At 48.3% G+C, this 17,179-nt stretch overlaps 2 protein-coding genes across 12 annotated transcripts in view; both read left to right on the top strand.

Moving 5' to 3' along the window:
• The window catches only part of LOC147255253 (leucine-rich repeat and fibronectin type III domain-containing protein 1-like protein), a 308,907-nt gene extending 293,505 nt beyond the window's left edge, over positions 1 to 15,402 (top strand). For 4 of the 5 annotated variants that reach the window (XM_086217017.1, XM_086217019.1, XM_086217020.1 and 1 more), the window contains 5 exons: positions 277 to 460; positions 979 to 1,204; positions 1,287 to 1,544; positions 12,482 to 12,527; positions 14,257 to 15,402. In XM_086217017.1, the coding sequence (XP_086073143.1) occupies positions 277 to 460; positions 979 to 1,204; positions 1,287 to 1,411 (535 nt within the window). In that variant the 3' untranslated portion in view covers positions 1,412 to 1,544; positions 12,482 to 12,527; positions 14,257 to 15,402. Of the gene's footprint in view, positions 1 to 276; positions 461 to 978; positions 1,205 to 1,286; positions 1,846 to 12,481; positions 12,528 to 14,256 lie in introns of all 5 variants that reach the window. The other variant, XM_086217018.1, reaches the window with a different exon arrangement.
• Positions 15,403 to 15,840: 438 nt separating this feature from the next.
• The window catches only part of LOC147255257 (transient receptor potential cation channel subfamily V member 1-like), a 12,783-nt gene continuing 11,444 nt past the window's right edge, over positions 15,841 to 17,179 (top strand). For 6 of the 7 annotated variants that reach the window (XR_015118251.1, XR_015118247.1, XR_015118249.1 and 3 more), the window contains exons 1-2: positions 15,841 to 16,046; positions 16,979 to 17,133. Coding sequence is in view for 2 of the 7 variants with exons in the window: in XM_086217022.1 (XP_086073148.1) it covers positions 15,907 to 16,046; positions 16,979 to 17,133 (295 nt within the window). In the remaining 5 variants the exon portion in view is untranslated. The remainder of the gene's footprint in view (positions 16,047 to 16,978; positions 17,134 to 17,179) is intronic. The other variant, XR_015118248.1, reaches the window with a different exon arrangement.

Below are 17,179 nucleotides of genomic sequence, written 5' to 3' on the forward strand. Positions count from 1 at the left end.
TCCCAGCATTTGTCTCTCAATTAAGTTCTTTAAAATGACGGAACGTTCATGTGGGCATATGCGTACTGCTCTGTTGGTCAGAGGCAGCTCCGTCTGCCTCCTCTGCTCCCACCCACTCTGAACTTCTGTCTCTGTAACAAATCGTGTCACCTGACGTGGGTACTAGCATCTCACCTTCAGGCCCTGTTGACGTGGGTGTCTGGGAGCGGCAGGACCTCAGTGGGAGACGTCTCCTTCTCAGAACAGCATGAAAGCAGATCCGTTCCTCTCTTCCAGGATGATCCCAGCCAACCACAAGTACTTCCTGCTGAGCGACCTGGCGTCATCGCGGGACTATGAGCTCTGCGTTCTGGCCGTCTATGATGACGGCATCACCGCCTTGACCGGCACCAAGCTGGTAGGCTGCGTCTCCTTCTCCACGGAGTCAGAATATGGACGCTGCCACTCCATACGGGACCAGGTGAGTGTAGTGTGTCTGTTGGCTTGCACGGACTATTTCTGTGTGCATGAGCTGATTATTGAGTTGCAGCTCCTGCAGTGGCTGATCGTCTCCAGTGCTGCCAGGGCCTCATCATGTCAAGAGTGTCACGATATTCTGCAATACTTTACATTATTTTCTTAAACGTTCAAAAAACCAGTATCTTTTAGTCGTTTTGTTTTTCAGTGTTCTGCCTGGAGGATGTCACTTTTTCACATACTTTTACAATCAGATATATTTCTACAACTTTTATACCACGAACTGAGGTAGAAATCAGCAGCAGGAACAAATTTGAGATGTAGGACTGGAGAGCAGCAAATTCCATGGAGCCATTATTCATCTTGTTAAATGATTTGACTTACAGTTGAACATCAGCTGCCTTTCACAGTTACCATATTAAAGATCAAAACAATGTGAGGCGTTTGTTTGATAGGCAACCTCATGACCCGGATCCGTACCGCCAGACTAACTGTCTGCGTGTTTTCCGACTCTCTCACCAGTTCCTGGGCGGCACCATGATCATCATCATCGGGGGTATCATCGTAGCCTCAGTCCTCGTCTTCATCTTCATCCTCCTGATGAAATACAAGCTGCACAGTAACCACTACAAACAGAAAGCTGCCGCCCGTCACGCAAATGTCTGCTCCCAGACCAATGGAGGAGGGGGAGGAGGCGGCAGCGCCAGCGTTCTAGCCCTGCCCCCGTCCTCCTCCTCTGCAGGCCAAGGTAACAGGACAAGAGGAGGAGCACAAATAATTGAGCTGACTGTAACTGAATGCTAACCTGACTAAATCCTGTTGTCTCCCAGGTGGAGGCGCTAATAAACATTCTCAGCCATCATCATCCACAGACGGCCTGGGAGGAGCTTCGCTGCGAGGGACCACTGTTGTGGACTTAAATCCCACCCATGATGATGATGCCATCTCCCAATAGCACACAAGAAACTGTCAATCAAACCCAAAACCCACAAATCTCAGAACCCGAACCAATACCCCCCCTACTTTGATTTGTTGCTGGTGCCTGGAGCCAAACTCCACTTCACAATGAGGAGCGGCTCCCGTCATTGGTGAGTAGCCAGGACGCCACTCTGAAGTACCCGGAGCCGCATCTCGCCTGGCTGATTCTAGCCTTGTTTATACATGAGAGTTAATAAGTCCGTGGTGGGAGAGGCGCAGACAGGTCGCCAAATGTCAGCTTGGGTACGTTCCAGCTCCAGCGACACTCAAACGAACAAGTGTGCATGAATATTATATGGATGCACTCACAGTAGCTTGTTTCCCTGCCATGAATCGACACTCTCACTGGGACTATTTCTCACTGGATGGAAGTTGCAGTTTCTCCTGTTGAGATTTGGGGAAAAATCTGAGGTCAGTACAATGACAACCAGCTACACGCACTCTCAGGGACTAACTTGAATAAAGATGCCAACTCTTTGGGTTTTAAGCCTGTCGCCTCTCTCTCTTTCTCTCTCCGTCTCTCTCTCTCCCTCTCTCTCTCTCTCTCTCTCTCCATCTCTCTGTATTAAATGCCAAAAAATGTAAACCAGACGGATCACCCAGAAGGAGATCCTGTTCTAAGCGAGTGGATCTGTTGGTCGCCATGATACAAATCCTGATATGGAAACTGTCGCTGCAGCTGGACAACTGAGACAAACCCACGAGTTGCTTTTAATACAAACAGATTGTTGATGGAAGTTTATCTGATCACGCGTGTAAACGTCCTCAGCATCTTCAGCTCAAAGCAGACAGACAGACAGAGATAGACAGAAAGAGACAGAGAGAGACAGAGACAGATAAAGAGAGACGAACAGAAAGAGTCAGACAGAGACAGACAGACAGGCAGAGAGCGAGACCTTGACCTTTAACAAGACTTGAATGATTCAATGTCAGGTCACACGACCCAGTCACAAGCAGGTAAGAAGACTACATAAGCACATCTGTACATCCCCACCACCACCGTACAAATGACCATTAAAAAGTAGAGATTGACGACCTATCGTGCCGAGTACAAACTGATCCAAGTTGTCCATCATCTTGTAGTGAGGGTATTCCAACCTGAGGCGAGCAGCCACCAGACCCCTGAACATGGGGGACATCTGGAGACCCAGACTCCCTCATTTTATTCTTCCTTGTCAGCCCTGTACTCATCTTGGCCTGACCCAAGAAGGTAGTCAGGCATATTTGCCTCTGCCGTGTTGCCTTGTTTTTAGGTCCAAATATAAAGAAAGCATCATCTAACCCCCCCCCCCACCCCCATATCCCTGTAACAAGTGTTGTGATACCACAAAGGGGGGCCAACCTGGGACACCCGAGCCTCAGATGTCCTCAGACGCCATTGACATTGGCTTCTCCCATCTCTGTGTGCTTCAAGTCTGTTAGCGGCCTCCACCCCTGCACCCCCCTCCACTGGAGGTCTGCAGAGTGCTTTCTCGTTGGGGGGGTTTGTACAGGGACCTCCAGCTTTCTTTGGGCGATGAGTCCGACTAAAACATACCCAACCACCTTGTCTTGGACACCGACTAGTGACAGCTGATGGTGAACTTCTACTCTGATGGCGTACAGAGCTTCCTAAGGAGCTCCCTGAAGGTTCGTGAGTCTTGGGACCTGAAAGGACAGGAAGCCTCCCCCCCCCCACCCCGCACCTTTACTGCAGCACTGACAGGCAAAGATGGAAAACGTTCAGGACACTCTCCCTCAGTGTAGTGGTCCATGCCCTGAGGACAGACTGGTGAAACAGCCATGTGTTGGACGTGTCCACTCTTGTCAGATCAAGGAGAAACAAGTGTTTGTCCTAATTGAGATCTCCCACTCTATTCAACAACGCTGATGCTGTTCTGATCCAAGGCTGCGACTGGTGGTAGAGGAAGCGCCACACAGTCTGAAGCCGACAAGCTGTAGTACGACTGCAAAGATCGATCAGTCCTTGTCCTCCTTCCACCAGAGGCAGATACAACACTGCAGATCTGATCCAGTGAAAGCCTCCCCATAGGAAGTTGACAAGTCTCTTCTGTAACTCTTCATCAGTGTGTCTTGAGGCTCAACGACAGACTAGCGGTGCTAAAGCGTCAAGGCAGCCAGATTGCTCACAACCAAACTCCTCCCCCTGTAGGACAACTATGGCTGTACCCAAGTCCATCCAGACAACCGAGGACTGACCTTCCGCCCTCCCAGTTTTTCTTCTGAAAATTGTAACTTCCCAAAAAAAAACACTCAGGATCTTCATCCCCTCTGTGGCCCACTGTAACCCAGCTGGCAATATCAGCTCTTGTTTAAGCCTCCACTCGTCTAAGAGTAAACCCTCACACTTGGCCCAGTTTACTTTAGCTGATGAAGCGCTGTCATACAAACCTAGTTTTGTCCTCAGTACATCGTCATCCTGCCCAGTGACCAGGACAGTGACATCATCAGCGTAGGCAGACAAGGTAACCCTTTCATGTGTGGTTTGAGTGAAAGTGAAACCAGTAAGATTCCTTCTCAGCTGATTGAGGAGCGGCTCGATGGCAAGAGCATACAACACGCCAGATCATGGAGAGCCCTGCCTGCCTCCCCTCTGGTCTGGACTGGTCTGGTCTGCTCAGACCTCCTCCAACCTTCAACAGAACAGTGGCACATGAAGACAACAACCTAATCCAAGAAGTAAACTTTTCACCAAAAGCTTTGGGTGTTTTAAACAGATGTACATGGTCTACCCTGTCAAAAGTTTTTTTCCTGATCTATGGACAGCAGTCCTAGATCCAAGTTCTTGAATTTAGACAGGTCAGTCATATCACAAATTCAGATCTGGAACTCGGTACATCTGATCTCTGAACAATCTCCTCCAAACCATCCTTGAGCCCGTTTGAAAGAACTTTGGCTAGTATTTTAACAAGAAGAGGGACAGGCCTCCAGTTTTTCAGCAGCCTTACGTCCCCCCTTTTGGGTTACAGCTCACTGGCAACATCCCAGAGTCCAGGCATTCCTGGAAAACCACATAAAGGTCTTTCCCCATCACTGTCCAAAAATTCTGGTAGAATTCCACAGGAAGTCCATCACTTCCAGGAGCACGGCCACACTTGAGTTGCTGAACAGTAGCAGAGACCTCCTCGACCGAAACAAGAGTCCCCGTAGAGGCTTGCCGTGCCTCAGCCAGCTCAGGCCGTCCGTCTGTCGTTCATACGTCCACCATCACAATCCTCCGCGCTAATTACGCAGCCATAAATTGTATGGCCAACCTTTTCTCCTCTGCGGGGTCAGTAGTTAGAGACCCATTAGGAGGCTTGAGATGTGTCATTGAATTGTGATCACTGGCCTTTGTTCCAAACAAAAAAAGAAAGCAGTAGGAGCGTCTACACCCTTGATAGAGGAGATTTTGCCTTTAATGAGGGCTCCCTTTGCTCTTTCATACAAGAAGGTCCTCAAAGCCTTCCTTCCTCTTTCCCAGGCTTGGGTCTCTCTCTCAGTCCCACTTAAAGTCCTGTCCTGTCTGCCTGAGTCTCCCCTTCTAGTTGTTCAATCCTCTTTCTTTCTGTTGCTGATGTGTGTTTCTTATAGTGTTGACAAAAAAGCCTGATCTGCGTTTTACCCGCCTCCCACATTGAGCTAAATTAATAAACTGACGTTTTGTTAATTGCCATTGACTCCAGAAGATGGAGAAGGACTGGAAGAAATCTCTGTCCTCAATCAAACGGATATTAAAGTGCCAGTAGGAGGAGAACTGAGTGATGTCAGCAGTCACTACATGGAGATCTGACGAACCAACGGGTGACACAGAGGGCCAAAGGATCCTGCTGTTGAAAGTTTGGTTTGTATAAATCCTGTCTAACCGACCTGTCCTTGCACTGTTCTCACCCATCTTTAACAAAGTATACTGCCTAACACTTGGATGAAGTTTTCACCACACATCTGTGAGATCATTTCCTGCTAGCACCCGAGACAAGGGTGAAGCAGAGGGTGGATGGCTTGCATCAAAGTTTCTATCCATGCTTGGATTTACAGTTCCAGTCCCGGCAACCAGTAGAGCTGAGTTTTTGTCGAGCTGTGGAAGCTTATCATTTAGCTTGTTAAATAGTCTGACACCCAAATGTATATTCCTGATAGGAACCTGCACCACCTGCACCACCTGGACCCCCCCCCTACCTCACTGTGCTGAACATCTGTAAAAGGCAGAGGCCGAGACACCTTCACTAGTGTTGGTGCCGTGGCTCAAGAGCACTCCCCCTCCACTCATCTGCCGCTCTAATGCATCGTCAACTGAGCTGTGAGTTTCCTGGAGGAGGAAGACGTCTGTATTTTCATTCCTCTCAAGCTCACTCAACTTGCCTTGCTTCTTCTGTTCCTCCCTCATTCATGTTTAGAGGAGAGAGGAGAGAAAGGACAGCAATCCGCTTCCAAAAGGACGTCACTCCTTGTGTTCCACCCTATGAGCTCAGAGGAGCTCTTCCTTTCATGTCTTTCTTCTAGTTTAGCGAGCCAGAACCTTTTCTGTTTGCTTAACTCTTCGTATCCCGTCACTCTCCTAATCTTTACAGCTGAGTTAATGAACCATTGTTCATGAAACGCTCAACATCAGGAAAAATCTGTGACTTCCAATTTAGGTCTGCCGAAGGCCTCATCCAGAAACTCATTTCTCTCTGGTGAAGAGGAGTACTTCTGGTCATGCTGTGACAAGACGTCTGAGCGCTGAGACAGTGTGTCATCGTCCATCCCCTGCTCGTCCCCATTCTCATTCCCTGCATCAGGAACGGAACTCCAGCTCCCCCTGGCACAGCTCCCATCATTCCAACATCACCCCTGTTCTCATTCACAGATTGCGTGACAACCTGGTCAGTGTGGCCACTACCTTCAGGAAGTTCAACACCACAACACGTTGCCGGCTGCACTGCTAGCGGGCTGCCGCGACCAAGTTCGGTTATCGGCTGTCCTTCACCTGCAGCCGCCCTTCTGCTACCTGCCACGGGCTGAGCCTGCGGATCGCCGCGATCGGCATCAGCGTCTGGCTCTTCCTCCACCGAGGTCTGCGCTCTATGGGGACAGGCTGAACCCTTGTGTTCTACACTCAAAGCATCTCATGCTACCGGCACTTGCATCCAGAGTGTACCATGCGTTTTCATATTCCACCTGAAACGAAACCACCACGGCCTTGTTCATCCGAGAGACGTGGGAGATGTCTTTATGGCCAACCCCTCTGCCAGGAGAACCTGCTCTACAGAGTAGCTACAACTCTGACCCCACGCCTGATAGATGGGGGAGGCAACCCCTCACCAGGGAGGGATGCCATTCCCTCAGCAGGGCACAAACATTTGCAAGTTTTTTCCCTCTCAAAAAAAACACAAACACACCATAGAAAACAACTCTTAGCTTGAAAGAAGACACACAGAAAAAGTTTCAAAGTAGAAAAAAACAGCCCAAGAAAACTTTCCACTTTCCCCCTACTATAACTCAGTAGCTCCACCCACTCACCTTCCACCGTCAGTCACTCACGCAAAACTCCCAGCATGCAGTGGAGAGAAATAGAGAGAGAGAGAGAGAGAGAGAGAGAGAGAGAGAGAGAGAGTCCTATTTGAAGTGCATTTGGAATTGAACACTGCCACTGAGTGGCGAGAGCGTGATGGTGAGGACAGAGTGGCTTTAGTAAACCAGCCTGCATGACTGAGCAGTGACGAAACACTCCTGCATGAGAAAGACCAGCACTCATGTGGATGCAGCACACATACAAAGCAAGGGAGATGATGAAAAGTTTGTTGATATTGTGGCCTTTGCAGGGGGATGTGCTCGAACTGCGGAGTAAATTAGTAGATGAGCAAATGTTTGGTTCTCAGGCCGCTGCACACAGGCAGATCACCTGGAGGAGCTGATACAGTGGAATAAAGGTGCAGACGCTGACAGCATCTACAGATAGGAGGACAAGGACTCACCTGATTAGCATTGTGACCTGATGTGCATGAAGCCAGGCCCTGTTGAAATGTAAAGTCTACAGAACTTCACTGTAAGAAACAGAAGTCATCTACAGAAAAAAACCCTCAAGCATATCTTCATCACTGAAACACACGGAACCACATGTGCACAGTCCAAAGTGACGCTTCAATCAGACAGTACGTTTTTCATTTCAAGAACTCTGAGTACTTCTGTAGTAGTCAGTAGTAGCAGTCAGGGAAAGCTGAAGTCCATCTTAAACTCCATGTCACTGCTGACAATTTAAAATGTCTTGATCGCAATCTGGGGCTGTCACACATTCCACTTTTCCTCAGCAGGAATACATCTGAGACGGCAGGCCTGTAACCCTCGTAACTGGGCATGAAACAGGGGTTGGGATGGAAAACAGCCATAGACAATCTGATGCACCATTTTTGCTGGTGAGAGGGAGCTCGCTAGTGTGTCTTAGCTCATAGACGACATAGAAGGAGGGATGGTCTGCACATGCAGATGTAAGCACATGTTTTGTCTTACAAGGGGAAAAATTGTTTGAGGAAGTGCAAAAGCAGCAGAAGCTCCAGCAGCAGCAGCTCCAGTAGCAGCAGCTCCAGCAGCAGCAGCTCCAGCAGCAGCAGCTTCTCTCTAAATCCTTTCTGCTAGAGCTCAACATTTTTTTTATCTCTCCCTGCTTTAACGCTTCAGCTTGCTCTCCATTGCTCCTCTGTTTGTGGTCATTTCTGTCTCTATTCTTGCAACCACTTCACCCCCCCCCCCCCCCCCACAATCTGAGAATACACATTTTATCAAGTATGTATGAACACACATGCAGAAGCACGCATATCCTCTCATGAAAGCAAGCTCAGCCCCCCTCAGGCCATTTGTTAGCCACACACACACACATACATGAACGGAGGCAATCTGGACAAAATGGCCTTCAGTTTAAATGAACTGAGTGTTGTTTGCTCATCAGCAGGATTCATCTCTCCTCATCAGTGGTCTCTCCACTCACACACTCACACACACACAGAGGCACTGTCTCCTTCACCACAGTAACAAAGAACACACATTTCTATAAATAATACATTGAAAAGCAAACGTTGTTTTCGCCCTTCCTAAAACTTCAGTTTGTAAAAGTCCCTCTGAGGTCCACTAATGACATTCAGATGAGCCGCTTCTCATCCCAGGTCATCTATTAGTGATCTTTTGTCACAGACCTCTACCCGTGATACTAATGAGCCCAGCTTCCTTTTGTTTGAGATGCAGTGAGTCATCATTTGACTCCAATCTCAACCTTCCTTGTGGCTAAGAGAGCTCAGCGACCGCTACAGCCACCATGGGACTGGCACAGCTGGGGTCTGTCCACCATCTCATGCTCCATGTTCCATCCATCCATTTTCCTTACGCTTATCCTGTTAAGGGTGGCGGGGGGGAGGAGCCAGTGCCTGCCCGAGCCTTTCGGGGGCCCTAAGAAGAATTTGACCCACCCCCCCAACACTCCTATCACCAGGCAGAGTAAATTGTGCTTGACGATTATTGACACAAATGTCACACTATAATGTTATATGAACAAGTACATCATGTTCTTTGTTCTCATCTTCCGTCCTTCCTTCTTTTTCTTCTGGACTCCAGAGGGAAAACTTCCTTTTAAGTGTCATGTTTCACATGACATGACCATCACTTCCAAACAAACCTTGAGCTTGAGGTGTCTGGCTATGCACGCAATGAGGTGTCTAGTTGCTGCACATGCGTCACGAGTCAAACAATGAAAGGTACATTGATCATGAAATCAGAATTTCTTGTGTTGAATTATTCATTCGTGAAATTATGTTGTCACTTCTTTAAGATATTAAATATGTTGAAAAAAAACAAAAAAAACACTTGCCTATCCCAGCAGCCTTCCCCCTGGACAGGTCACCAGTCCATGGCAGGGCCAACACATAGAGACAGACAACCATTGGCTCTCCCAGCCACACCTACGGTCAATTTAGAGTCTGGATTAACCTGGTCCCTCTTGATGTCTTTGGACTGTGGAGGAAGCTGGAGTACCAGAGAGAACCCAGCAGGAACAGGGAGAACATGGAGACTCACCCAGAAAGACCCCGTGCTCCAGCCGGGGCTCCACCCACAACCTTCTTGATGGGGGGCCACAGTGCTGACCACTGCTCCACCGGGCCGCCTTCCTCTGTGTTTTAATGCCTAAATCCTACCAGACCCTAACCAGCAGTGATACTTACACATCGCTGGTTAAGTCAGACCTGGATTCATGCAAGTGTGGTGCATGACCACAACAACATTCAGCTGAACCACAGTCACCTGCACATCTGTGCTCGTCCACAGTAGCACTGAACCAGAATTCAGCACCAAAACAAATCAAAAGGGATGCTTCACAGTTAGAGAAGGGAGGCAAGAATGAGCCTTTTAACAGGTAGAACATTTGAGCAGCCGTTTGTGGGAAACCGTCTGCCTTAACCAGGTGGGTTGAAAGAGAGATGGAGAGACGGACAGAAAGGCAAACAGGCAGACAGGGAAAGAGACAGATGGGGCAAATGAACAAGGGATGGGAAGATGCACAACGACGAACAAGAGCAACCGTAGACGCAACAATGACATGAAGCCAAGACAAACATCTACCTACAACCACAACATACTTGAGTACTGTTGTCAGTCTCCATTAACTTCAAGCTAAACATATGTGGCTGGCTCTCTCTCTATTTTTACGTGCTGAAATCACCTGGCTACTTGTTCCACAACTGCTCCTTCGTATTCAGAGCACAGTGATGGCAGCAGGCGGGGGAGTGCCCGCCAATGTTATTAATAGATACGTGAGCAACCAGTAGATCATTTGTACACGTGTAACATGCTGCATCAAGATTCTCCTGTGGGAAGTCTTTTCATCAGATGACCACAGATGGGGAGGGTGGACGATATCGGCAAACGTGGCGGAGAGCATCACTGTGGGTGCTGTTAAGCCACGAAGCATCAGGGAACCATTCAGTGTGTTTTTATTGTCCTAACCTGGCAGTGAGCTGCAGCATGGCACTGAGACGGAACTGTCAGCCACTGAGCTTCCTCTGGGGGAGGGGAGGGCAGGCAGCAGCCCTGCAGAACAACAGTGACACCTAGTGGTTACACCTGACAGCACATTCAGGCTGGAGCTGCTGCTGCTGCTGGAGCTGCTGCTGCTGCTGCTGCTAACGGAGCTGCTGCTGCTGCTGCTGGAGCTGCTACCGGAGCTGCTGCTGCTGCTACTGGAGCTGCTGCTGCTGCTGGAGCTGCTGCTGCTAACGGAGCTGCTGCTGCTGCTGCTGGAGCTGCTACCGGAGCTGCTGCTGCTGCTACCGGAGCTGCTGCTGCTAACGGAGCTGCTGCTGCTGCTGCTGGAGCTGCTACCGGAGCTGCTGCTGCTGCTACCGGAGCTGCTGCTGCTGCTGCTAGCGGAGCTGCTGCTGCTGCAGCTGCTGCTACTGGAGCTGCTGCAGCTGCTGCTACTGGAGCTGCTGCTGCTGCTGCTACTTGTGCTGCTGGAGCTGCTGCTGCTACTCATGTAATGTTGTAGTAATGATTACTGACAACTCATTGAGTATTGTTACCCAAGCAGTACTGTAACTGTCCTGTGAAATACAAGGGTAGAGAGTACAGAGTATTAACAGAATAATGAAGTAATCACCACTAGCACAAATACTCATACAGTAATGTTACTGAGTACCTATGTACTGTTATCACAGACTACTCCTATAATACTGTATTTTGATGACTGAGAGCTCAGATACAGTAATAATCTAGTAATGGCTACTTGAGTACCTGTGGAATCATGTAGTAATATTTCAAAAACTGTCGTGAAACCATCTCATTGCTGCATGGGTTCTAAACCGTGACACATCAAGTGCATGTTGTTGTATCAAAGCAATAATCTCCGCGCTGGCAGTCGGGATAAATGCTGTAACAGCAACTAATCTGCTCTCTCTTGTCTATTTTTATCAGGCGGTCTTTGGATAAAAGTTGCAGTGACGCTGCCAGGAGCTTCATAAAAGCTTCCAACGACAATAAAACAAAGTCAGAGTCATTTTAATCTCTGTGTGATGAAGACTTGGGTGTATGTGGTGAGGCGGCGGGCCGACAGATGGATGGAGGGGGGATTTAAAGTTGGTGAAGGAGAGAGACATCAGAAGAAAGACAAAGAGAGACAAAAGAGGGATTACAGATCTATTTTTAGTTCGTGACACAGAGACAGAAACAGGCAACCAAACACAGAAGTACAGATGAGTCACGAGCCTTATTGTCAGGGAAAGATGGAGGGATAAAGAGAGAAAATGAAAACCCTGGCTTGAGGGGGAGGTGGAGGAGGGATGGACAGAGGGATTGGGAGAAGATTAGGCGGAGAGATGAGGAGAGGTCTGCAAATAGAAAACTGAAGCCCAGATTTACTGCTGGGTGACAGACGAAAGCGTCCCCCAGCACGCCGGTCATTTCCTGTCAACAAGATCAGCATCGGAAAACTTTCTTTCATGTTCTTCCTCAAAAGCCTTCACAGCCACGATGAGCGTCACCTTTGACCTAAGTCCCAGTCACATCCCCCCAGTGCCAACCTGTGATTGATTGATTCTTTTAGGACCTGCAAGGCACCAGTGAGGGCTGAACAATTTTAATTTTGCAATTTGAGTCATAGTAATAATTCCCTGATGATATTATATTCACGTCATGTCCACGAAGGGTTTTCCTCTCCAAAAACTGAGCGAGCGAGTCGGGGAAGCTCTGATGTGGCACAGCTGCCTGGTAACAGACAGGTTGCTGGTTCAATCCTTGCACTCCTTCAGAGACCGAATGTCCTCCTCCAGCGTGGGTTTGAATGTTCACATAACCTTCACCAGGGGATGATGACTACCTTGCACATGCTGCAACGCCTGCCTGTCACACCCACCTTGACCTTTGACTTCCCTTACATTCGAACCCTGGCCGCAAGAGTTAGGGTATAGGGTTAAAGGGTCTTTAAGATCATAGTCGCCGGGTAAATCTGACCTTTGACCCTCCAGGGTTCCAGGAACCCAACCCAGAGGTATCCGATAACCGATATCTGATATTTGAGCTCTGAACGTCCCTTTGTTTTGTTTTTTAGGTTCACGTACAGTGTGACACTGCTGGAGGGAGAAGAGGCTGGAAAGGTGAGAGGTCAAACCCCAACACATGCACACACACGAGCACACACATGTACACACACGAGCACACACACACTCACTCTGCTGTGTCCTTCCTTCTCTGTCATTTCTCCGTCTCTCACCATTTTTTCTCCTTTACTCCATCAAATCATTTCTTCCACCTTTTGTTCCAGCTCTTGAATCCCAGGTGATGTTTGTGGCAAATGTGGGGAACGCTCTCCAGGTGTTCCAGGATATCAGGTTCATGTGTGGTGACAGTGACTTTCACCTTGGACCAGCTTCCTGGAGTCAAGTGTCCTGTGGATGTAACGTTAGCTTGAAGGCTCCAGCTACTTCACCAGGTTTTATATTGACCTCATGTCATTTGTACGGGTGATGGTGACGCTCTTAGGATTCAGGCGACAGATTTAGAAGCCACTGCATCGCCTGTTTTGTTGGGTTTTCACATGAGAACTCTCAGGCTACCTGAACCCGTAACCATACCTTTGGAGGTGGAACTCCAGGAAACTCAGTTCCAGCAGCAGCAGTAGGAAGGTTTGTGAACAGGGAAACCTGTGTTAAGGGTTTCTGGCAGCTTCATTCCAGCTTCAGCTCCTTTGTGGACTGCAGCGTAGAGGACATTCAAAGCCTCGATGTCAGGGTTTCTGGCAACATGAAACCCAGATGCTGTGCTGCTGTAGGTATTAGTATGTTACCAGACAATGAGGAGCAATGGCTGCCACCTCAACTCTACCTCCTTGAGCCAGTTTGGGTGTGAAGGATAGCTTCCAAACAAAAGCCTAAAACCTCTTCAGTGGACCAAGTGGTCCCTGAGTCCTCATCAGTGCTGACACGCAACTTTCTAAACTGCATTGGATATCAAAGATCCTCTCTGGGTTATTGGTGCTGAAAGTGAGGAGGATTTGTGTGTTTGAGGTGTGTCCAACGAACAGGGCGCCTCAGGTGGATCAGTGGATGAGTCCGTCGTCTTTTCCTCATAGTCGGGAAACTCTGGAGGGAACATCGCAACACGGACAACAGCAGCAGCAGAACAGCTTTAATTATTTTATCACATTACATTAATTAAACTGTGAAAAGACAGAAGTGAAGAGAATAACAGAGAGTGAAGAACTGAGGAGCGCCGTCAGTCGTCTGTAACTTTATCAGGAGTTATAAATTACCCCCTCTAGTCTCTCGTGCCCTGTCAGGCCAGAGCTTACATTTGCAGCATAATTATCCAACGATTTGAAGAACATTCTCAAAATGGAGATGACCAGCTGGCAACTCTCACGGGGAAGCAAACAGTGGTAACTGTTCTGATTTACAGACCCAGAGAGCAGGAGTCCTGCCCCCTGTCTGATAGAGACACACATCCAAGGTCATGGTGCCTGAAAGGTGACTCGTCTGACGTGATCAGTGACCTACTTTATAGACGACTGTGTAGCCATCAGTACTCTGTCTACCACGTATGTTGGTGTAAATGTCTGTCTGGCCTCTTGAAGACCAAACTTGTTTGATGAGGGAACCTAAGTCAAAGTTGGAGTGTTTGGAGTGTTTGTGGGCGGGATTGCGCCTGAAGAGCTGCAGGAGTTTGGGGGCTTGTTTGCATGACTAGGCTGCGTTCAGCCCTGCGGTGCGACATCACTATCAGATGCGTAACAACCTCATTCTTCATTTGCATCCTTGTTTGTCTACATGCAGACAGCCACAATGAGGGTTCTCACATTAACCCGTCCACCTCCCTCGTGTCCACCAGGTGCTCCAGTGGGCGCATCCTCCCAGTGAGCTCCACAGTGAAGACACCCAAACCAGAGATGCACCCCACCCCACCCCCAGACACCACCTGAGACCAGCAGCTGGCAGCCGGAGGAGGTGGTGGAGCTCGGATCGGACATGTTGCGTACCGGCTGGTGTTGAACTGGAAAAGTCCAGATTGGAGGAATCAACACAAACACTTCTGTGGGATTCGTGTCCACTTGCTGCTCTGGGAACATTCAGACTACAGATGGCTCCTGGCTCTTCTTGGTGTGTTGATGCTTGGTGGTGCCGCTCTTCTCTTTCTCCAGAATACAGTCATATGCCAAAGGATTACCACACTATCACGACAGCATTGTTACAACATCAGGAGAACGTGGAGAACCTGGAGATGTCGCCTGTTATCTGTTAGCAGGGCAGAGAACATACATTTTGGGCCTTGGACTGAAAACACGGCGTCCGTATGTGGAAGCATCAATAATGTGCAACTACATGAAGAACTTTACTGGCACTTTAATCGTATGTTTCATCTCTTTCTCTCTCCCTCTCTCTCCAACTCTCTCTCTCTCTATCTCTCTCTATCTCTCTCCCTCCCTCCATGAGTAAGTGGATCCTATACTCCCAGTATTACCAGTCTGGCTGCAGACGACTTTGATAGAGTTGAAATCATTCTTGGTTGTCTTTATGTCAGAGTTTAAAAACTACAAAAAGAAGTGAAGCCTGCTGTCTGGAGGCCTGGTTGGGATTTATTCAAACTACAAGCACACACACTCCCGACTCCTGTCAGTCCTGCTGTGTTGCGACTGGAGAGACACCCTGCTGAGCGTCTCCCGAAATTGTTCCTACCACTAACGCTGGCATTCAGGATTCTTCACTGTATCAAGTGGATATACAAGATGGCCGAAGCAGAACTTTGCATTCCCCCCCCCCCCAGCTTCCCCTTTGCTGTTTGACAGTGTCTGTGTTTGTATGTGACATACACCTTACAGTCTTCGATGGTTTGATACCCATGATTTGCTTTGAACATAATGAAACAAATGACCACAACAAGGAGGAAAAAAAACACAACCACATGCAAAATGGGGATTTTATGCTTTCATAGAAACAATTATGTGGATTTATAATGAAATAAAAAGGTATTTTTCTTGGAAAATGTCCATGTCTTATTCAAACTTCACCTCGCTGTCTCTCCTGCTCCCATTGTAGCAAGTTATTTCAGTGCTAGTTTGAAGTTCTGAAAGGTGATTGGTCACCCTTGGGCAGCCTGGGGGTTAGAATGATTTCTTTAATGTTTATATGTAATCATTGTAAATTTGAAGAAGTAGAAGTAAAAGTTTTTTTCTGTATTTTCTAAACATTTGGAAAAGTGTATAAATTGATCGTCATCTGTTGGACAAAGGTGAGTAAACCTGAGCTGAAATCAGCTGATCCGCTCATGCTCCTCTAATCCCTCTCACGTCCTCCAGAGGTGTAAAGGTGCCAGCAGACTAGTTGGCTCTCTGGACAGAGGGAGGGGCGTAACCAAGGTAACGGACACTGTTATCTCAGCCAGTACCGCCCCCTTACTTCTGCAATATTACACCTGTGCAGTTGCAGTTGATGTGTCAACACAGTTCCTTGTTCTACGTGACCAGACAGCCTTGTTAACAACATGGAGGAGCACCAGCTGCCTGACACAGAGGAGGCCTCCAAGGACCAGAATGAGGAGGAGAACAGCCTGAACTGGCTCCTGGGAGAGGATAGCTCCGAGATCATTCTGGCTCCAATGGACACCAACGTCTCTCTAGCTGGGTAAGTACGGGGGAAGACGCCGAGCTCATCTCAAGGGTTTAACTACTAAATGGTTGAGGGTTGACACAGAAATCAGCACTGCCAAGACAAACAGCCTCTAGGAATGTTGAAGTATCAGGTTACATGGAGGAAGCATTCCCAAGAGACTATTGTACCAACGTGTTGAGTAGTGACAGTTGGCTGAATTATACAGGACACTCAGCTTGTTGCATGTTTGACTTCACATTTTTAGAATCCTGAAAAGGAAAATCTGCCCCCCCCCCCCGCCCGAACAAGATGCATCGGGATTATTTTCCATCTGTTTCTGTGATGATCAAAACCTAAAGGTCAGAAATATGTAAGGCGTGACACCAAAGACAAACAGCTTCCAGAACAACAAAAGGCTGCACCGGAGTTTCCTCCCTGACCTGTATAGTCAGGAGCTCCACCCATGCACAACTGACAACACCTGAATCAGACATGACACACAACAAGGTCATGCACCAGGAAAGAACACCTTTCCTTCATGCTGCATGAGTTCTCATCTTCTATTCATCATTCATATTCATACAGTGGTATCATAACACAAAGATATTTTTATCATTAACAACCAAAATATCCATGCATCACTCTTCTGTCTGTTAAGGGGGGGGGGGGGGTGGAGCCCTTCCCAGCTGACATTGGGTGAGGGGGGGGGGGTTCACCCTGGACGGGTCACAGGGCCATCAGGAGCAACTAGGGGTTCAGTATCTTGCTCAAGGACACTTGGACATGGTCACTGGGGGAAGTGACGCCCCCCCCCCAAATATCCAATTCTCTCTAAATGAAATGTAAGTGTTCAATGGCCTCTTTGTGCTTTTGCCTGTCAATTTAACGGACGGTTAGATCTGTGATGCAAACTGTTGAAGGAATACTAAGAAGTACTGACGTGCATCGTTACTGCCTGATTCCAGAGAAAGTAGCGCCCCCAGACGCAGCTTTGTCAGCGAAGCCTTCAACAGGGGGAAGATCTTCGAAGCTGCATCTCAGGGAGACACAACTCACCTCAGCGGCCTGCTAGAATACCTGCAAGTTCACAAAAAGAGACTCACCAGCCCTGAATTCACAGGCAAGGAGACATTTCATCACAAATTTGGAAAAGAACTAATATTTAT

Source organism: Aulostomus chinensis, chromosome 10, assembly GCF_037954235.1.
Source record: "Aulostomus chinensis isolate RoL2024-O1b breed Wild chromosome 10, RoL_Achi_v1.0, whole genome shotgun sequence".
NCBI classification, from domain to species: Eukaryota; Metazoa; Chordata; class Actinopteri; order Syngnathiformes; family Aulostomidae; genus Aulostomus; species Aulostomus chinensis.